At 41.8% G+C, this 20349-nt stretch overlaps 1 protein-coding gene across 2 annotated transcripts; it reads left to right on the plus strand.

Moving 5' to 3' along the window:
* The first annotated feature begins 1437 nt into the window (after positions 1-1437).
* zgc:152863 (uncharacterized protein LOC562658 homolog) lies at positions 1438-14275 on the plus strand. Of its 2 annotated transcripts, none has more exons than XM_063907431.1 (5): positions 1438-1607; positions 6949-7055; positions 8818-9021; positions 11575-11725; positions 12261-14275. In XM_063907431.1, exons 1-5 carry the CDS (start codon positions 1456-1458, stop codon positions 12574-12576), a joined length of 930 nt encoding a protein of 309 aa, XP_063763501.1. In that variant the 5' UTR covers positions 1438-1455; the 3' UTR covers positions 12577-14275. The 2 variants fall into 2 exon arrangements, with proteins under 2 accessions (XP_063763501.1, XP_063763502.1); XM_063907432.1 differs by having other exon boundaries at positions 12264-14275.
* Positions 14276-20349: the final 6074 nt, after the last annotated feature.

Consider the following 20349-nt stretch of genomic DNA (forward strand, 5'->3'; position numbering starts at 1 on the left):
AAAGGGATTCAATACATGTAGTGGAGTAAAAGTACACCATTTACCTCTGAATTGTAGTGGACAGTCAAAAGTCTATCAAAATTATACTTACGTACAGTACTTGAGTAAATGTACTTTGGTACTTTACACCACCAATACGGTACAATCGTACCAACAGGGTGTGCTAGTAATATTAAAATGTTATTTCTACATTTCTGTTGACCTAAAGGAAAACCTCCCGACAAGTTCTCAATTTTAATCAATTTATCTCCACAGTGTTGGATATTAAGGCCTTAATAGAGAATCACCCTTTAAAGTCACTCCTCTGAATAAACCAGTGTGATGAAGTTCCACGCGTGGTGAGCTGCTGCTGTAGAGAAACCAGCAGCTCTATTCTCTGCACAGCGGCACGCTTTTATTTTTAGCACTTCCGTCAAGTCGGGGAAGTGAGTGAGCAGTAGAGCTGTAACAATGATGCTGCGCCACTATCAACACTGACAGCACAAATACAGGGGCCAGACAGCTGTGTGTGTGTGTGTGTGTGTGTGTGTGTGTGTGTGTGTGTGTGTGTGTGTGTGTGTGTGTGTGTGTGTGTGTGTGTGTGTGTGTGTGTGTGTGTGTGTGTGTGTGTGTGTGTGTGTGTGTGTGTGTGTGTGTGTGTGTGTGTGTGTGTGTGTGTGTGTGTGTGTGGCCTTCATAAGTATAGAAAGCTAAGTGGCTCTTTAGGGTCTGGTTTAGAATAAAAACGTTATGTTTAGTGTATAGTTTAGCGATAGTGTGCATTAATGATGGAGTGACGATGCCACAGTAGGTTCACAGTATGGATAAGTTATTTATCCATAATTGGGAAATGACTTTGTCACAGCAGCAGTTTTCTCAAGCATTATATATATCATGTGTTCATGTTCCTTTCAGGATGAACAAAAAGAGCATTCACTTTTCTTTTTATTCAGTTAAGTATTCAGATAATGCATGTTCAATTAAAGTTTGATTTATATTAATATTAATAATAATTATAAAAATAATGTAAATACTTTTATACCTTTCTTAACTAGTAACTGAAGTGATGAGCCAATGTAGTGAAAAATAGACTACAGTATTTCCCTCTGGAGTGTTTAACATACAGTTCCGGTACCCCACAGTGTATTTTAGTACACTCTGAAGGAAATGAGATATAATATAGGGTGCAGATGTTGTCGTTTCTCTATTCAAAATGATCTTATATTTTATATATCTTCATAAGATACGTTTTTTCCACATTTCTATATTTGAATGGATGTGGCCGCGATTTCCCTTTTCTAAATAACTGCGTGCTCGCGCGTTGCTGTGTGTGTGTTTGGTGGAGCGCGCCTCTGTGCTTTGAGGTAATGGGAGCGTTTCCAGAACCTTGACGGAGCCGCCCAGGTGGGCGGTGATTGGCCGCTCGCAGCAGCCAATCACAAGCCTGGGCTTCTCGGTGCCAAACACAGCTGATCGATGAGTCAACGCGAGGCAGCAGAGCAGCTCCCACTTGTTGCTGAGGCAGGAGCGGAGCTGACGGAGATCTACGGACGCGACCCATCGCACCTGCCGGGTAACCAGAGGAGCTCCTCCAGCCTACAGAACCTCCGCCTCTCTGCAGCTCTTAGGTGAGACTTCTAGACGTTTGTTATTAATACCTGGTCCTATCAGAGACCTGCCGGCACGTTATTGAAATCAATAATCTATAAACATATAACATACCGTCATATATGACACTGTGTCCCTCCGCGGGCTTCTATATTGCCTTTAGTCTGATAAGCTGAATTCGGTGTTGTAGCTGTAGCTGTGAGTTCCTACAGAGAAAACATTAACTGCTTATTGCCTATTAATTATTCATTCTGCTGATAGAGCGAGCATCAGAATCAGCTTTATTTGTTTAAGTCAAAACGTCAGCTTTATTAATATTATCTGAATAGACATGCAGCTCAAACAAGGACAACAAATCAGGCCAATGTAAACATAACAATGTACTGATACAGATACATAAATGTGTAAAGTCAACAGAGCAAAGGCTGCAGCAATAAATGTCGGATGATTCATGGAACAGATTTAAATACATGGGGTAGGTGGATGTGACTTATAATTATGTGACAGCGATGATGTGTTCATGTCAGTGTGCTGTGTTATTGTTGGGGGGATTGTTCCTGATAGTTAATAATCACAGGAATATTATTGTGAAGTCATGAAGCTTCCCTGAGGAACAAAGGCTCTTTTAACCTGTGCTACTGTATGCAGTGCAGAGCCCTGAGGGGCCCACAGTGTGGAGCTGCGAGGTGGTCCCTGAGGGGCTTCAGTGTACCCTATCAGTCCCTGGATGTGTTCAGGACTGTGATCAGGTTCATTAGAAGTGCTGCAGGGTGGGGGGTCCACCTTGTGTCTCTTTCAGACTTATTTAGAGTTACAGGGATTTATATTTTCAGTATAACTTAAAGGTATTCTCCAGCACCAGCTGTCTTTCAGATTCTCCCATTTGCTGCTTTTTTTGTTCTAAACTGAATATCTTAGACGGTTGGTTTTTTTTACCATTTCATAAACCAGACAATGAAAACACATTTTTTCCGATGAATAGATAACAATTAGGTTTAATATTTAAACTTTAGATGTATCAAAAAAAAACACTGATAACAATGAGAGCAGGTCTTTGCTCCAGACACTCTTGTCTGCCTTTTTAGTGCAATTAAATCCAGATGTATTTATCACTGTACCGCTGAATGATTACATATCTCCAAGCTGCACCAGGAAGTGGCAGACCATGGGAGCTAATATGAAACCTGGTCTATCGCAGGAACATTGAATATGAGGTTCACCTTTTACAGTTATGATAATGTTGTTTATTTCCAGTTGTTCTACTCCACAAGGCAAACCCAAAGTGAACCAAAATCTAACATGCGTGATTCTGTTGCTCATATTTATTTGGCTTTAATGTTCACTTTCAGTTGGACCGTGTTCAGAAGGGGAAGTGTTTCAGTGATGCATCAAATCTGTGGCAGCACATTATACAGAGATCAACTGGCTGCTCAGAGCATTAACACGGCCCAAACATCCCATAATCACACTGTGCATGAAGGAGTAGGTTTCTTGTGAATGCTTTATATGTCATATGTGATTATATCAAGTTAAATATAGTCAGGAGGAAGTTCTGAAGGCGTGGATACTTGCTTTGCTTCCTCAGTGCTGTCTGAACTGTAAGGACTGCAGCTTTGTTTTTCTCTCTTAATGTTGCTTATGTTTCAGGATGATTAGATAGGTGGATCTCAGACTTCACACACCTGGATTTGGGATGTGGGAGAAGGATTGTTCTGTAGAAAGAGAACAGCTACCCCCTAGAACCCCAAACAACAATGAACGTGTCTTTTCTGTGTAGGATCTTTATTGGACAATCACATGTGTAAGCAGCTCTCATAAAATAAGAAGAGTGGTGAAGCTAGGGGAGGGAAGAAGGTGAAGAGAGGATTCCTGAGTCAATGTCTGATGATTTGCTCAGACATCTGTGAGGTAGAGCTTGTGGTGCAGCTTTGTGTCGACGGTGAAGGAATGTTCATTTAGTGTTCATTCATCATGACTTCTTTCTACTTTATTTCAATCAAGTGATTCTATGTGTTACTTTCTCTCTCCACCCTACTTCATCGCGGATGCAATAAGTGATGCATTCAGTTACTCTGCAGATTCAGATTGCTAGTATAGAATAAAAATCACTATTAAAATGATGATGCATTACTAATAGGTATAGTACCCAGCAGTGTTGAAAGTCAGGTCAAATGAACCCCACACTTACCAGCTAAAGTGGAGAACACACAGAATATGGTGCGTTAGATTATTTATTAATGTAGGTGGTTGCAGGATTGTCCACTGGTATCTACTCCACAGCTGGAGACATCAGTGAGGGTTGAAAACAAGAATCAGTTCTTTATAAAAGAGAAGAAAAAAAACCCTGACGCTAAACTTTGATCGATGCAGGGTGTGTTGGTTGTAGAAACAGAGAGGCAGCAGTGCAGAAAGAGCAGAGGTCAGTCAGCAGCTACTGATCTACCTCTGCGTCAGGGTTCAGGGGGGGACTCTGCTGCTCCCAGTGTCTACACCCTCCTCCTCCTTTGTTTGCACCAAACAAATCTCTTGTTTTGGTTGGAAACATTAAGTACATAATTTCCTGTGTGACTAAACATTTTCAATAACGTGTTTACTGCTGGAAATGTTAATATACGTCATTTAAGGTGACGTGTTGACACCTTTAAAATCCACTCAGAGAGAACACAGAGCACGGTGCTTCCATTAAACACATTTAAATGATTTATTTCATACAAAGGTGGAATGTAACTAATGTACTGCACTTCATTACAATCTTGTGTCTTACAATGGTCTGCTTCTTTCTACTTCAAGTCCTCACCTTAGCCATAAATATTTTACTTGTTTTGTTACTTTTACATCATAGTGTTTGATTCGCCTCCTGTGAAAACCATGTTTCTCCATATGTGTCGATTAGGATTTTTCTTAAGCTAGATACACTTTTTTTAAAGCTTCTTGAATCAGATCATGTGAAGTGCGTCATCACAAAGCTGAAAACAGAACAGTTTTTTCAGAGGTATGTGGTTCTCAGGACAAAGCTAAACATGTGATGATCTAACAGAACATGATGCATTGCTACAGTTTCACCGACAGTATAAAGGAGTTAAATGCGCACACATATACCATCTACAGCAGTAACATGCAGCATCCACATAGCTGCAGCCGTACTTTAGTTAAACATAATATTTATTAGTAAAACACACAGGAACTTTTTACTGCACCACTCATTGCAATACTTTTACTCCAGTAAGACTAAGTATTTTGTCAGTGCTCTAACTGATGGAACAATGTAAATAGTTCTTCCCTCAGAGCGTGTGCACAGCAGTTGTTATGTGGCACAGTGGGCTCTGTTGTTTTAACTGAAGCCCCCTCAGTGATGAAGGATGGAGAGGAGTGAAAATAACAAATGCTCAGTGAGCGCTCGGTGTGTGCTTTGTAAGATAATCTGCAGCAGAGAGGATCTCCGAGCTGTGAGGTCACCTGCAGAGCAACTCCAACATGCTGCCCCTCCCCCCCAACAAAACACAGCAGACTGTGACATTTAAAGCTGGCAGAGTGATGATGTGACCATCCTGATCCTGTTAATGCGTCACATCGCTTCATTTTAATTTATACGCTTCTGAAGTACAGTACTTCAGTACAAGTACTTTACTATTTACTATTTTTCCACAACTTTATACTTCTTCTCCACTACAACCAAGACTCAAATAATAAGCTTTTTACATGAAATAGCATTTCAATGCCTAATATTACTTTGCAGTGTCCGATAATTAATAAATAATATAAATCAATAACAATTATGATGTATATATGTCGTCAAACTTTGCCAGCTACATTATTACAATTATTAACAGCAATAATTATATGCAATAATATGAAAGTTATGGTTCTGAAATGGACCTGCAGAATGAGTACTTTTACTTCTGGGACTTAAGTATATTTTGATGAAGATACTTTTGCACTTTTTGAATGGTTTTTGAATGCAGGACTTTAGCCTGTAACAGAGTAATTCTGCATTATAGTTTTGCTATTTTTACTGATGTACAAGACCTGAACACTTCGTCCTCTCTGGATGTAATTTTCTGTGTGTATTAGAGTTATGTTGACAAAAATGACAGCAGTTTTAATATCACGGAGAGCCGTGATGACTAAGATCCAGACCTCCCACGCAGATTGTGTTCATGAGATGGAGCAGTGCGTGTGTGTGTGTGTTCCTCTGTGAGTGTGAGACAGGGACCCTCCCTCACCGCTCCAGAGATGACTGGCATGAAAGCCCAAAAGCCACTAAGCACACCAAAGGCTACACGCACACGCACGCACGCACACACGCACACACGCACACACACACACACATTGACCTTTATTCTGAGACCCGGCTCTGTTGGCACCCTCTCATCACAGGAAGGTGTGTGTGGCAACCAAACTTCCAATAAATGATGCTTAACAGGCTAAACCTGACTCATCAGAGGCTAAGTTTCACGATGTTTAGTAAAGAGAATAAACATCATAATCAGAGCAGAAACATACAGTCAACTAAAGTAACCAAATCCCCCTCCTTCTCTTTCCTCACAAACCCAGCATGCATCAAGCCACACCCAGGTGACACCACCCGGAAGTGACTTATTGTGTCGTAAACAAATGCCAATATAATAGAAACAAACAACAAGTGTTTTGGCTCCCGCAGTGAGCAGTCACCTGCAGAAAGAGTTGTGTTGTTGTGGTGCTGCTGGTTTGTGTTTGTCGCTCTGGTCAGTGTTGACACACGGAACAGTGAAAGGTGACAGTTTCACTATCACTGCTCTGAGAGCTGGCAGGTTTACAGTCGTGGTTTGATCTGACAATAACAGCTCAGCAAATACATTTAGGGCAATTGTAGGGTGTAATTAATTTTATTTAAGTCAGATTAGGACTCCAAAAAACTCCAGCAACCAAACACACCCTTCTGCTTCTGCGGTGACTAGGTTAAAGCACTTAAGCACTTATTAACAGGGATGTTTTATGAACTACTTTTTGACAATTAAATGTGGCATAAAATCTGCATTTGAATGTTTGATGTTGCAGTGGAGTTCAGCCTGACTGAGAAGACAGTGGTTAATATTTCGGTTTTGAAATTGAACTGCAGACTAATGAATGCAGCAGGCAGTCACAGCTGTGCATACTTTCGTGTGTGTGTGTGTGTGTGTGTGTGTGTGTGTGTGTGTGTGTGTGTGTGTGTGTGTGTGTGTGTGTGTGTGTGTGTGTGTGTGTGTGTGTGTGTGTGTGTGTGTGTGTGTGTGTGTGTGTGTGTGTGTGTGTGTGTGTGTGTGTGTGTGTGTGTGTGTGTGTGTGTGTGTGTGTGTGTGTGTTATTTCTGCTTCTGACTCTGCTTCCACTTCATGTCCTCAGGAAGTCAGGTTTGATGTCTGCGTCCGTCCTGTCGCCATCGCCGTGTGGACGCCTCCCTCTGGTGTGTGGACTCCTCCTCCTGGCCGCCTCACCGCTCCTCACAGCAGGTACGACCTCTGACCCCTGCTGACACCAAGAGGCCAACACTCACATTCATTAGCTCTTTGCTTTGGTTTGTCCTTCATCCTTTGCAGCACACAGGAAGATATAAAACACACAACTCCAGTAATAAAGGCAGTGTGAGTGAGAGCTACAGGGTGATGTGCAGCAGGAAGCACCGCACAACACCTGAAAGTGTTTCCAGGGCCTTCTGCTTATTCTTATCTTCCAGTTCAATGAATCTGACGAAACCAAAAAACACCTGTGAAACATTTTCTGAGCTATAACTAATAACATGAAATCTATCCATCATCTTTAATGACAGAAAGACTTGTAATGACGTAACTGCATTTCATTTGTTTTAAACCATTTTTGAAAACATTTGCAATTGATTTTATGTTTTGAACATTAGGCTACTAGTTGCGGTCACAATGTTAAATAAAGCAAAAAAACCTCAACTCCATTTTTTTTTAAAACATTGATCCATGGTCAATTTAGTAACTTTATAACCCAATAACCATGGCAACAAGAAGTGTGTCCCAGCTGTGTGCATCACTGTCTACCGTCCCCTGGTTGCTGTTCTGCTTGAGCTTCTTGCAACAGGTGTTTTGTATTTCAAGATTCGAGGTTAAAGGGTTTTTAATATCGTAGGCACAGTAGCTACAGTGTAGTCATGGCAATAACAATTTTAGGTCCAGAGCTCCTCCAACAATCCAACATATTATATATAAGACGTAGACAAACAACTAAAAATAGTGTAAAATGAGTAATTGTTGCCTCTGTTGGCAGAGTGTAGAGTTCTCAGGGTCCCCGTAGAGATCTCCAACTAAAGAAATGCTGAAAACAGATGCTTAATGATATTAAAAATGAAGAATGATCAGGAAACACGTTCTGTTTAACATCCGGGTAACCCGAGAACAGAAATAATATTTCCATTTTATGTTATCTTTTGGATTTGATGGCGAATACAAGCAGAATGAAAACTAGCGATGAAATACCTTTAATCGTAAACACGACCCGGGTTTATAGTGGCACGCAGGGTTTCATGATGACTGATTGTGAAACATTAAGTGAACTTTAGGCAGCGTGTTCCAGGATACAGACTCTGTTTCAGAGGTTTGAAGCTCTCTGGTTACTTCTCATCAGAACTGTTGTAGCTTTTCTCAGTGCTGTTTCTCTCCTCACACTTGACCCACTCTTCAGGGGTTGTGTTCGGGGTGAAGGAGCTGAGTGGAAACTATCATTCTGCCAACGCAGACTTTTAGATGAAGGTGTAGAAATAGAGGAAGTGGAAACAGTGCTGCTCTGCCAGCTGGGTAACGCAGAGGAGGCTGTGGGCAACGCTGTAATGCTGCAAGAAGGCAGAGTGTTTCTGGAGAAATAGAATCATTAACCAGTAGTAGAGGCACAGAATCAGAATACCTTTATTCGTCCCACAGAGGAGACTTGTTCTTGTTTCAGCAAGTAATGAGCCAAAGATAGCTTAATACTAATTAAGAAGTATGCATCAAATATCAAAGATCACATTAGAAATTACACAATTTACAAAATACACATGCAGTCCCAGTAACAGCTGTGAGATAGCAGCCAGGTGATGGTATTAAAGGCAAAGTATATATTGCACAGATTTATTTCAGAAGATGAATTGAATTGTCTAACTAAGAGGGCCAGAAATAATATCATATTTATGAAGATGTATGTATATCTATATTTTGTAATATATAAATCCAGTGCATGTAGGCCTCACAAGTATGTGTCTGGTGTCCGCAGGCCGCCTGAGTAACTGCACCCACCCTCTGGTGCCGGAACATGGGGGGTTCCGCTGCGACCCCTCACCGTGTCGAGGGTTCCCCCAGAAGAGCTCCATCCACATCTTCTGTGAGCCCGGTTACCATGTCAACAGCAAGGTCCGCATCTCCAAGTGCCGACACGGGAGGTGGCTGCCCCCCATCCCCGCCTGCACCCCCATCAGAGGTGAGACTGAACACATTACATTTCATTTGGCTGAGGCTTCTATCCAAAGCAACTTACAGTAAGAGCAAAAACCAGAGAGCTTCAAACTCCAAACAAAAAAGAAGCAACTCATACCATATAAGAGCTGGTGCATTAGTTACAAGGGCTAAATTCTTTTATAGGTTTTTGTTTTTTATTTTATTTTCACATTATGTTACTCTACACTTCTACTCCGCTACATCTCAGAGAGAAAGAGAGTTCTTTTTACCACACTACATTTTGTTGACTCATGATTCCTTTTAACCGGTGGTGGGAAAAGCACTCTTATTCTTAGCTTAAGTAAAAGTACAAATACTATAGTCCTAAAATACTGAGTCGTGAATTAAAAATGTTACTGAAAGTCAAAGTCAAGTCAAAGTCCACTTTATTGTCAAAGTTTCCACATGTGTTATACATACAGAACATTGAAATACTGTTTCTGGCAGTCCCACAGTGCAAATATAAACAAGAACATATAACATACAAAGATAAGAGCCTATGTTAGACACAATCAACACAGTTTGACGGTAGTGCAAGTAGTTCTTTAGTGCAAAAAATACTTTGTGCAAAGTACATTTTCAGTAGCAGTAATTACAAGTTTAGAAGTATTATTAGCATAATGGACTTTGAGTATCAAAGGTACTCAGTAAGCATAATGGCTTTTCTTAAATAATCATTTGTTATATTGTTGTAGAATATTATATTATTCTGTCCAGGGTATTCTAGAAGATCCGTTAGTTCACTGGCTCGAGACAGAGGATCTAGCTAAGTGCTACGTAGCAATTATCGTAGCGAGATTACGTAGTTTTTATTTTACGTCGAGATGGCAACAGATGAAGATGATGTTGTTGCGGAATTGTTGTTAGTACCCTTTTCAAGACGACCATTCAGTGAAAAGATGGACATTATAAAAAAAGGCCGACTCAACCAACAAGTAAAAGTAGGAGCATTCAAACTTGTAGTTTTTGCAATACTTCTTTCTCCACTTTTTGAAACACAAGAAATGTCTGGAGTGTGTGAGTATTTGAATGACTTCGCCCTTCCTACAAACTTTTAAAAAGTCCAGATTTAACGAGAGTGGTTTGGGTCGCAGTGAAGAACATTTCACTCCCTCTGAGGCTCCAGAGCACGTCTCTCTCTCGGTTTTGAATCACGTGACTTTAAAATTCCTAATCAGTGACCAGTGGTTTCAGACCACTCTAAACATTTCCTGACATTTCCCAGCAGCCCTTGCATCACAGCATTCCTCAGTGATTAGCTCAGGTTAATATCTGCTCAGCTGTTTAGGTCATTAGTTTCCAAGGACATCACTCCTGGTTCAGAGCGTTCCGGAAGCAGAGGCAGCCATTGTTGTGGGTTTGTCCTCTCAGAGGAGTGATAGCAACTTAAGCATGGCTGATTACAGGCTGACGTGTGTCTGGCTGAGCGTCAACACAAAGACGGTATAGTTATATATAGTATATATAGTTGTAACAGAATATTTCACAGTACGGTGTTAGTACTTTTACCTCCACTGGACCTAAATGGACCCTCTGCAGTTGATGGAGGGGGGGTTTGGTCTCAATGACTGACGGTTCCTCTGAGTTCAGAAGGAAGCGTCTGACGCAAGCTCAAGTTCATCTCCTACCGTCACAGAGACACTCAGACTGTCTCAGCCTGAAATCAGTCTCAGACCAGCTCTACTTCCTCTCCCCATTCACTAAGAACGCGATGCAACAGGAAGTCAGAGCACAGAAAGAGGAAGTGGGTGGTGCCACCATGATAACCATTAGTTATTTCCTCTGTGTTGACGTAGTCAGAGCCTCATGGAAATCTACTGCCAGGTTATCACGGCTCAGGCAGAACACAGAACCAGATAAAAACCTCTGTCTGGGTTTTCCCACCACAGGTGATTGTGTCACAGCTTCCAATCATTGTTAGAAATGTACACATCTGAATTTTTTATTCCACCTTCTAAACAATGTTTTACCTGAAGCTGAATGCAGGCATTTTCCACATCCTGGCCAGAAATGTCTGTTTGTACCTTGAGCTCCAATACAGTTACTCTTCTAATGTGTTATTTGATCAATTCAATGGTTCAAAGTGTTATTATTGTTATTTTACACGAGAGGATTGCACAATTGCTCTATCCCCCTCCTCACTACACACAGATACACCGATTTTTTATATATTATTGTCAAATATCTACATATAAGTGGCACTAAATAAAAACATATTTACAAGCCAAATAAACAGCGATGTGATATGTAGTCATATGGAAAATAGTTAAAGCTGGTTATAGTGAGAATAAGAGAAGTGCAAAACAGCTGAAAGTTCTGTTTTTTCATTTATGGAGGAGTGTGGAGGGTCAGGTGGAGGGTCAGGTGCCCCACAGTGTAAGCAGAGGGGATTACATATGGAGTTTGAATCATTTAATGATTAAATGCCTGTGTTTGCTCTGCCTCTGACAGCAGTGTGTACAGAGTTTCTGGGTCTGTCAGTGTGTGTGGGTATGTGTCTGTAGTCCTTGTTTCTGAACCTGTGCCTCCTCCTCAGACGGGCCGGGTCCGAATATGAACTCCGATCTCAGGGGGAACGACTCGATGCCCAGCATGGCCACCACGGCGGTGGGCGTATCCATCTTCCTGCTGACCACCACTGCATGCCTGGTCATCAAGTCCCGCCTCTACCCCTGTCAATCACACAGGTGAGAGGAAGATCCTTTCTTGCAGTGATTTCCCACCGTTAGAGAACCTCTGCTGCTCAGATTGTTTGACTAACAGAATGGGTGTTCTTTTATATTCACGTGTGTGTTAGTGGATTGATCACCGCTGAAACACCTGTAGTCTAATCAGTGGTTCATCTGAAGAGCTTTACTCTGTGATTAATCCGCTAACCTTCTGTTTCTGCTGGGAAGAAGTTTCTGAAGTTAACAGAAGTGAACTCGTGTGTCAACCGCCCCATTATTGGGCTCTTGACACAGAAACAGGAAGCTGATTTCTTCTTCTCTTATTGAACTGTTGAGTAAGAGGACCTTTGTCTCTTTCTGCCTTTTTCTTGATGAACAAATCAGACTCTTTATACAACATCTATCTTTACAGAGGACTTTCTCAGAAGAGGGCAGTCCTCTCAGATAGCTGAGTGAACCCTGTCAGGCTTTGGTGGCAGGAGATTAAAACAAACCTTTACACAATGTCAGTGCCTGTGAGGATGTTCAGTGTGTGCTCTCTGTGTCCCGGCAGCAGGCGCTCCTCGGACCAGCTGGACCTGATGGTGGACGGACTTCCTGTCTCCCTCCCCTCCTACGAGGAGGCGGTGTACGGCAGCTGGGGGCAGCGCCTCCCCGCCTGCTCAGTGCCAGGACCCACCCAGCTCCTATTGGCTCAGGAGGCTCCCAGCTGTCACCCGTCGTCTCTCATCAACCAATCAGACGGAAGTCACCGCCCGCTCCTGTCCAGCCCAGACAACCCCCCGCCCCCGTACGAGGAGGTGCAGTCGTCCCGTGGCAGAGTCAGGAGTGAGGGGGGGCAGCTACATGTGGAGGACAAGGACACCTGATGGACAGACGGAGGGCTTCAGGTGTTGTGAAGCATTTGATTGACAGCTGCAGATGAAAACAGACTGACCGCAGACTGCTGCACTTTACCAGCATCAGGACACTCTGTCCAATCACACGCTTTAGACGAAGCTCCTAAGCTCTGATTGGCCGCTTGTTGGGTCACAAAGACGGAAGTGTTGATTGTATAATGTGTCGTAGGAATGTAAGTGGCAGAGGAGCTATCTCACCTTTATATCCTGAATGCCTTGCTTTTAGCGTGATGAATATGTATTTTGGTTTTAAACAATATTTTAAATAAGAATCTTTCACTTTTAATATAAAACCATCACACCTAATTTGAGATTTCCGTATGGCAGCAGTCATATACAATTGTAAGTGCCTGTGTGTGTGTGTGTGTGTGTGTGTGTGTGTGTGTGTGTGTGTGTGTGTGTGTGTGTGTGTGTGTGTGTGTGTGTGTGTGTGTGTGTGTGTGTGTGTGTGTGTGTGTGTGTGTGTGTGTGTGTGTGTGTGTGTGTGTGTGTGTGTGTGTGTGTGTGTGTGTGTGTGTGTGTGTGTGTGTGTGTGTGTGTGTGTGTGTGTGTGTGTGTGTGTGCGCGCGCGTTTTCAGTGTTGCTCTGGAGACGTCGCCCAACCTCCCCCTCTGTGACGGGGCCTATCTTGCTGTTGCGTTTCCACAGCAACTGATTCTATTCCATTTCTGTTAGATTCTACTTTGTGTAGAAACATCTCTGGGTTCAAAGCCACTGCTGCAGTGCTGAAGAATAACTCAGATCCTTTACTTCAGATAACGTATTTAAACCACACTCAACTTAACGTAGAAGCCCTGCATTGAAACCTTGTAAAAGTATGAATGCACTGCATCACACTCTTTAACATCCTCATGTATGTGTAGCCTCACTGTCCTGTGAAAACCACTTATCTCTAAATAAGCAACTGTTCACGAGTTTCTCAGATGTTTCAAGCTTTGCCACTGTGCATTTGACAGCTAATCTGAAAGGCTTTTAAAAATGTATTAAGATAAAGAAAGGGGAGAATTTGTCTTCTTATTAAGGCACACCTCCTCTTTCAGTTTTTCACAAACATTCAACACTGGACAGGAAGGAGCAGAAGAGTGTCATCTGAAAGTATCTGACTGCTCAAGGCTCCTCTGAGGTTTAGTGCATTGGAAATAAGTACAAAGTTGAAATACTCATGTAGAGTTCCTCAAATTTGGTAAGCAAGTATAATACTGGAGTAAATGTACTTGGTTATATTCCAGCACCGCAGCACAGCACTCGGGTAACAGAGGGTGACAACAGCCTGTGGTGATGCTCATCTGCAGAATGCTCAGACATCATATGGTTTGTATCAGTGTTCTTAAAGTGTTCCTTCAGTGGTGAGTGAAGTGACAGAGATATTTTGAATTATTATCTAAATGCACAGTAAAAATGATCTGAGATACGTGTCTGGCCCTGGTGGCATGGATGCAGACACACAGGTGCGCTTGCTGGTTTCTCTCTCAGATGTTGGCGCTAGCGTTAGTGACCCCCCCCCCCCCCCTGCAGCAGCTGACACCCTCTCAGACCCTGAATGTATTCTGTGTTTCATGTTGTGGCAACACATTTTAAATATGATATGGATTGTAATATTTACAGAAAGATAATTTGTACGTTGTATTATTGCACATAATTATATGATGAATAAATGTTTAACATCTTGGCCTAGTGTGTGACTTGATTGTGTTTAGACAGAGATATTATCCCAATGACAAAGGAACGACCTTTATTGCCCTCACTGCTGTTTTTATGTTTTGGTCATTGGATTTTCTTTTCACAAATGGAATCCAAAAACCAAAAACGAGTGGATATTTAATTTTTGTTTTCAAATTGAAAAAATAATATTGAAATACAAGGCGTTTTTCTTTATCATGGTCAAAAGGGCATTAACTTAACTTAAGAAATGGCATTATTTTCATTTTCTTTTTAAAATAAAAAATGAATTTTTTTATTTTAAAAAAAGGAAGTTGACGTTTACAGAATAAGAGCGCAGATGAGGACGGTCCTGTGTCGGCAGTGATTTGAGGTTGAGTTGTCAAATCAGCCCACGCCAAATAAATGATCTTTTAGCCTGTGCCCTCCTCAAATGTACTACCCCTTGGACACCTTCGTGGCAAAAATGTACACGCACTAAAAACTGCTATTAAATCACAAAAAAACACAGCAATATTTGTTCTTCTTTTTTTTTCTTTATAAATCCGTTAAACAACTTCTCACTTTCTCAAAACTACCAAACATTCAATCAATTTTAGAATTTTACCCCTTTAAATGCATGTTTTAATTATTTTAATTATTTAATTATTTATTATAAAAAACACAAAACATTTTTTTCCATATAATAAATAGTAGGGGTGTGTGGCTTTGGTCGTTATTAGAGTCTTGAATATGTCAAAGGTTAGCCAATTTTTTTTTTGATTGCCTTAGTATTTTTAATGTAGTGTCAGATACTCCCAATGGACTCCTTCATAGCAAAACATACTTAATTGACTTCCAATTTTATATCACGTATAAAAAAGTATAAAACCATACATTCTGTAATGTCAGCATTTCATTTTGAAGAAAAGTAGTGATGTTTGACCTTTTAACTGTATTCCACCAGATTAAAACATAAAAAGGGCATCTTTTGAGTGATGGGTGTGACACTGAAGATCCTTCCCATCCTAACAGTAAGTGGACAGCAAAGATTGGGCCAGTATGGTCTCCATCTTATGCCGAGACGCGGCGTTACGTTCAGGCACAAATCGGCATGATGCACAAGATATGCCATATCAAGAATCCACAATGTGGCCTCTTGCCCTCTTCTTAAACTGGACTCTGCCTTCAATGCTTTAGTGCTGTTAACTGCTGTAAATCCCTCCTGGAACCAGCAAAGAACAAACACACAGAAGTTGTTCTCACATGAGCTGGGGAAATCCATGGTGTCCTCACAGATTGTGCGTAGAAAGTACCTCCCAACGTACAGCAGCTGCTGCTACCACGGTGGTGGAGGTACAGACCACTGTTGCTGCACACGCAGAAACCATCGACACCGCCATCGCCGCTGCTGCCACCCTTTCAACGAAAAGGAGAGGTGGGTGCTGGTTGTGCACAGGACTTAAAAAGAGGTATCCTACCACCTGCACCAACAGCTGCATTTGTAGATAGCACCAGGTCACATGCTGCAGGACCTGCTGGTCTGCTGCTGGAGGCCATGACACCAGGACACACTATGGGAAGAAGGCAAGCTGGCAGAGGCAGTGTGATGCTCTGGGCAATATTCTGCTGGAGGACCTTGGGTCCTGCCATTCAGGGATAATACTTTGAGATGTACCACTTACCTAAACTTGTTGCAGGCCAAGTACCCCCCTTCATGGAGATGGTATTCCCTAATGGCAGTGGCCTGTTTCAGCAGGATAATGTGCCCTGCCAAACTTCAGAAGTGCTTCAGGAATGACAATGAGTTCAAGGTGTTGACTTGGCCTTTAAATTCTCCAGATCTCAATCCCACGAGCATCTGTGGGATGTGCTGGATAAACAAGTCTGATCCATGGAGGCCCCACCATGTCACTTACAGGTCTTAAAGGACCTGCTGCTAACGTCCTGGTGCCAGACACCACAGCACACCTTCAGAGGTCTAGTGGAGTCCAACCCTCGACGGGTCAGGGCTGTTTTGACCGCAAAAGGGGTCATACATAATATTAGGCAGTTATTCATGATGTTATGGCTGATCAGTGTATACATAAACACACACACACACACACACACACACACACACACACACACACACACACACACACACACACACACACACACACACACACACACACACACACACACACACACACACACACACACACTATCCATCCATGTATCTGTTTCTCTCAAACAAACACAGATAGATCACATATTCAAAGCCTGGATATTTATTTTTCATCTGTTTTCCTTTGTTGTTGTTGTTTGCACAATAAATGTTCCCATTGATGAATCAGATATTGATTGGAAAAAAATGTCAAACACAAAAACTCTTGGGGCCCCTTGTAGTCACACAGCTCCATAATATAACTGGCAACAATACACAATTTCCTGCATTGCTTAATGGGTTAAAGGTGGAATGGTGGAATACAGTAAAAATGTCATTACTTTCTTCAAAATGAGCGCTGACATTACAGAATGCATGGTGGTTTCAATGGTAGTCAGTGTGGCATTTTCTGCCACAAAGGTGATGAAAAAAAACGTTTTTTGAATAAATAATTAAAATAAAAGATCTGGCATGTAAAGGGTCAACATGTTAAAAAATATTGAATATTTGGTGGTTTTGAGCAAGTAAGAAGTTGTTTAAGAGCTTTAAGAACAGAAAATTATACATTTTTTAAAAATATGCATTTTTGCCACTAAGGTGTCCAATGGGTAGTACATTTGAGCAGGGCACAAGGTTAAACGATTATGTACTTGGCGTGGACACAGGACCGTCCTCATCTGCGCTCTTATTCCGTAAACGTCAACTTCCGGTAGCAGAATATGAACAAACAGGAGTGTTTTCGTTTCTGTACTCTAGTGATTTCATTTTTTATTTTAAAAAGAAAATGAAAATCATGCAATTTCTTAAGTTTAGTTAATGCCCTTTTGACCATGATAAAGAAAAACGCCCTGTATTTCAATATTATTTTTTCAATTTGAAAACAGAAATTAAATATCCACTCGTTTTTGGTTTTTGGATTCCGTTTTGTGAAAAGAAAATCCAATGAACAAAACATACACTGACCGAAAAACAGCAATAATCTAAATGAAACCCCGCTTCAAAATATTTGTTTACGATTCTCTGCTCACGATGAGATGACTAAAGTGGAGGCATTGCAGGTGAATGGGGAAACATCTGAACCAATAGATATCTCCCTGAAACTTCCCCAGTCGATGACATTCATAGACTGTATATATATACAGTCTATGATGACATTCAATTGTTTTCAGTTTATGTTAAAATATGTAAATGAGGAATTATCCAACGCTAAAGTTGACTCAATTCAGAAGAAATCTAAAGAGACCAATAGCATAATATTATAAACCGGTGTGTGTGTTGCATGTTTTCTTTTCTATAGAAAATGGAAGTAAAAAAGCCCTAACGCAGTAGCGGTTTTGGGCATGGGCGAAGCGGGCAGCCGCCCCTGTTGCTGAGAAGGTGCCGTGCACAGAAGCTGTGTGAGAAGGGGAAAGTGGAGGGGGCGCGGCCGGTTGACAGTTCACCTCTGGGTCTCCCAAATGGAACGGATAAGGTGGGGAACGGGGGTTCCATTGTATAGAGCAATGTCACTGTCACACCTCGACTTTCTTCCAAATAACGCACATTTCTGCCCGGGGTGTAATTCCATGTAGAACCGCCACTGACCTAACGTAACAGTGCCTGATAAACTTGTTTCACTGTTTTCTGACCCTGCGCAAACTAAAGATTGCTCTGATCAGCCGGACTTTTCGCCTCCACCTGCTGTGGGAGCGTCCATACACACCACAACAACAGGAAGTCCTTCGGTTAATGATTTTTTTCTCTGAAATGACAGGAGGAAAGGTTAGCCCAATAAAAACACATCTTATGAAGTGGGCTTTACATGAGCTCAGAGAAAGAGCTGTGTTCAGCTTTGTGAGCACTATTGAACTAATCCTATTATTTTAAAAGTAGGAGAACTGTCTCAACATAAATAGAGAAACGTCACTGCACTGCTCTGGAGCTAGGGAGACAGGGCATTAGCTGCAGCCTCCCCAGGCCCACACTCTTGAATCCTTCAAAAAACTCACTTATTCACTCTAGCTTTCAATCTCTAATCAACACCCCTCCCCCACATTTTACTAAGCACTTTGAATAGGACTTGTGTGGTTTTTCATATTGTTGTTGTTTCTGTTCTGATCTTATGTTAAGCGTCTTTGAGAATTAGGAAAAGCGCTTTATAAATCTTATGTATTATTATTATTATTATTATTGCACTATTTGATGTCTTTTACTTTTTAGGTTCAGTGTATTACTACGCTGTAGTTATTGTGCTTAGGACAATCAAGCCTTTGACTGTAAACAATCAAATTCCTCACATCTGGAGGACACATGTTTTCCCCTCATCACGGGTGTGGGGATATTAATAATTCCGTGGCTGAGTGATGCTCTGCTGGAGTTTACCCCAGTGGGTGAAAGGGCCGGCTCCCTACGCCTTGCGGGTTATGGGGGGGCAATGAGTCTTTAACCCTGCAGGGGAAGGCGTGTAAGTATTGTGTAGGTCTTGTTCTGAGTGAAGGGACAATGGAGCGTGAGATGGGCCGGGGAATCAGAGCAGCGGGAACTTTAGCACTTTGTTTAATCAAGAACAAAATCACCAATATAAGCAGACAAAATGGGTTTTTATTCCAGAGGAATGCTGGCCTCTCCCATAGGGATAAGGACTCGGAGTACAGCTGCTGCTCATTTGCGTTGAAAGGAGCCAGTGGAGGTGGTTCAGGCAGTAAGGATGTCACCTGGCTGCATCCCTAGAGAGATGTTCCAGCAAGTCCAGCAGGGAGGGGACCAAGGGGCCGACCCAGGACCATGTGGAGGGATTTGATCTCCACACTGGCCTGGGAGCACCTTGGAGTCCCATAGTAAGCTGGTTGTTGTGGCCAGGTAAAGGGAAGTTTGGGCCAAAACGACCCAATTCCGGATAAGCAGGAGGCTGAAGTTGAGGATAGAATGAAACAGTGCAGAACAGGAATGTTCAACTGTACTTAACTGATGAGTGGATGTGCTAACATGTCACCCTGCTCTACAGTTAATGAGCGAGGGCTTATTTTTGTCTATTTATATATATTCTCAACACACTCCTGCTGGTGCTTCTGTAAAAACTAAACACTTCCTGTCAGGATGTGTGGGATTTTCCTGGAGACAGAGTTTTCAGAAACTCATTACCAGAAAACACTGTGAATCATTACTGTATTATCCATTAGGGACTAAAGTGTTGCAGTAAGCACGTCCGCACTGACATGTGATGTGGGGATTTAGGGTTAAAACCTGACTTCTTGCTCTAGTGTAATCCAGGGGGTGTTTGAAGAGAAGTTGGTTGGATGTTTGTTTTGTCAGGAAGTGAAAAGGAGAAGAGTAGATGCAGTTTACTGTAAGCTGCGGTCACAGTCATATGAATGGAGTCATTGATAAAGACTAACCAAAGTTCCCATAATCAGCGGTGATAAGTAACCAAGTACATTAATGTCGAGAGACTCTAAATACAGCATGATATATTATAGATTCATATCCAGCTGTATATAAAGTGATTCAAATTAGCCTCACCTTTACCAGCTGCAACATTAAAGGTTATTTAATCAATAACTATTATACACTGATGTGATATGTATTCCTAAACGATCCATTCTGCATGAGTACTTTTACTTAAGGTACTTAAGGTAATTTTGTACTTTAGTAAGAGTTTTTTACACAGTAGTACACAGTGTGTTTTAAGGTATTATTTTGCTATCCTACAAAGTACATCAGAGTTGACTGCATCTCTCATTTAGCTCTGGTTAGTTGTGATGCTGCTTCCAGTCATGTGAGGTTTCTTCCTGACATACTGTACTTTTTCTTTCTCCTTCTGGTATTTTGGGTTGTGAAATGGATGAACTCTGAACAGCTTGTGTCAATTGATCCACCAGCATTGTGTAATCCGGATCCCTTTACCTCAGCTGCCCGGGGTCTGAGGACACATTACAGACTGGAAGTCACAGCCTTTGAACACTGATTACAACAAGTTACAC

Source organism: Eleginops maclovinus, chromosome 18 (genome assembly GCF_036324505.1).
Source record: "Eleginops maclovinus isolate JMC-PN-2008 ecotype Puerto Natales chromosome 18, JC_Emac_rtc_rv5, whole genome shotgun sequence".
Lineage (NCBI taxonomy): Eukaryota > Metazoa > Chordata > Actinopteri > Perciformes > Eleginopidae > Eleginops > Eleginops maclovinus.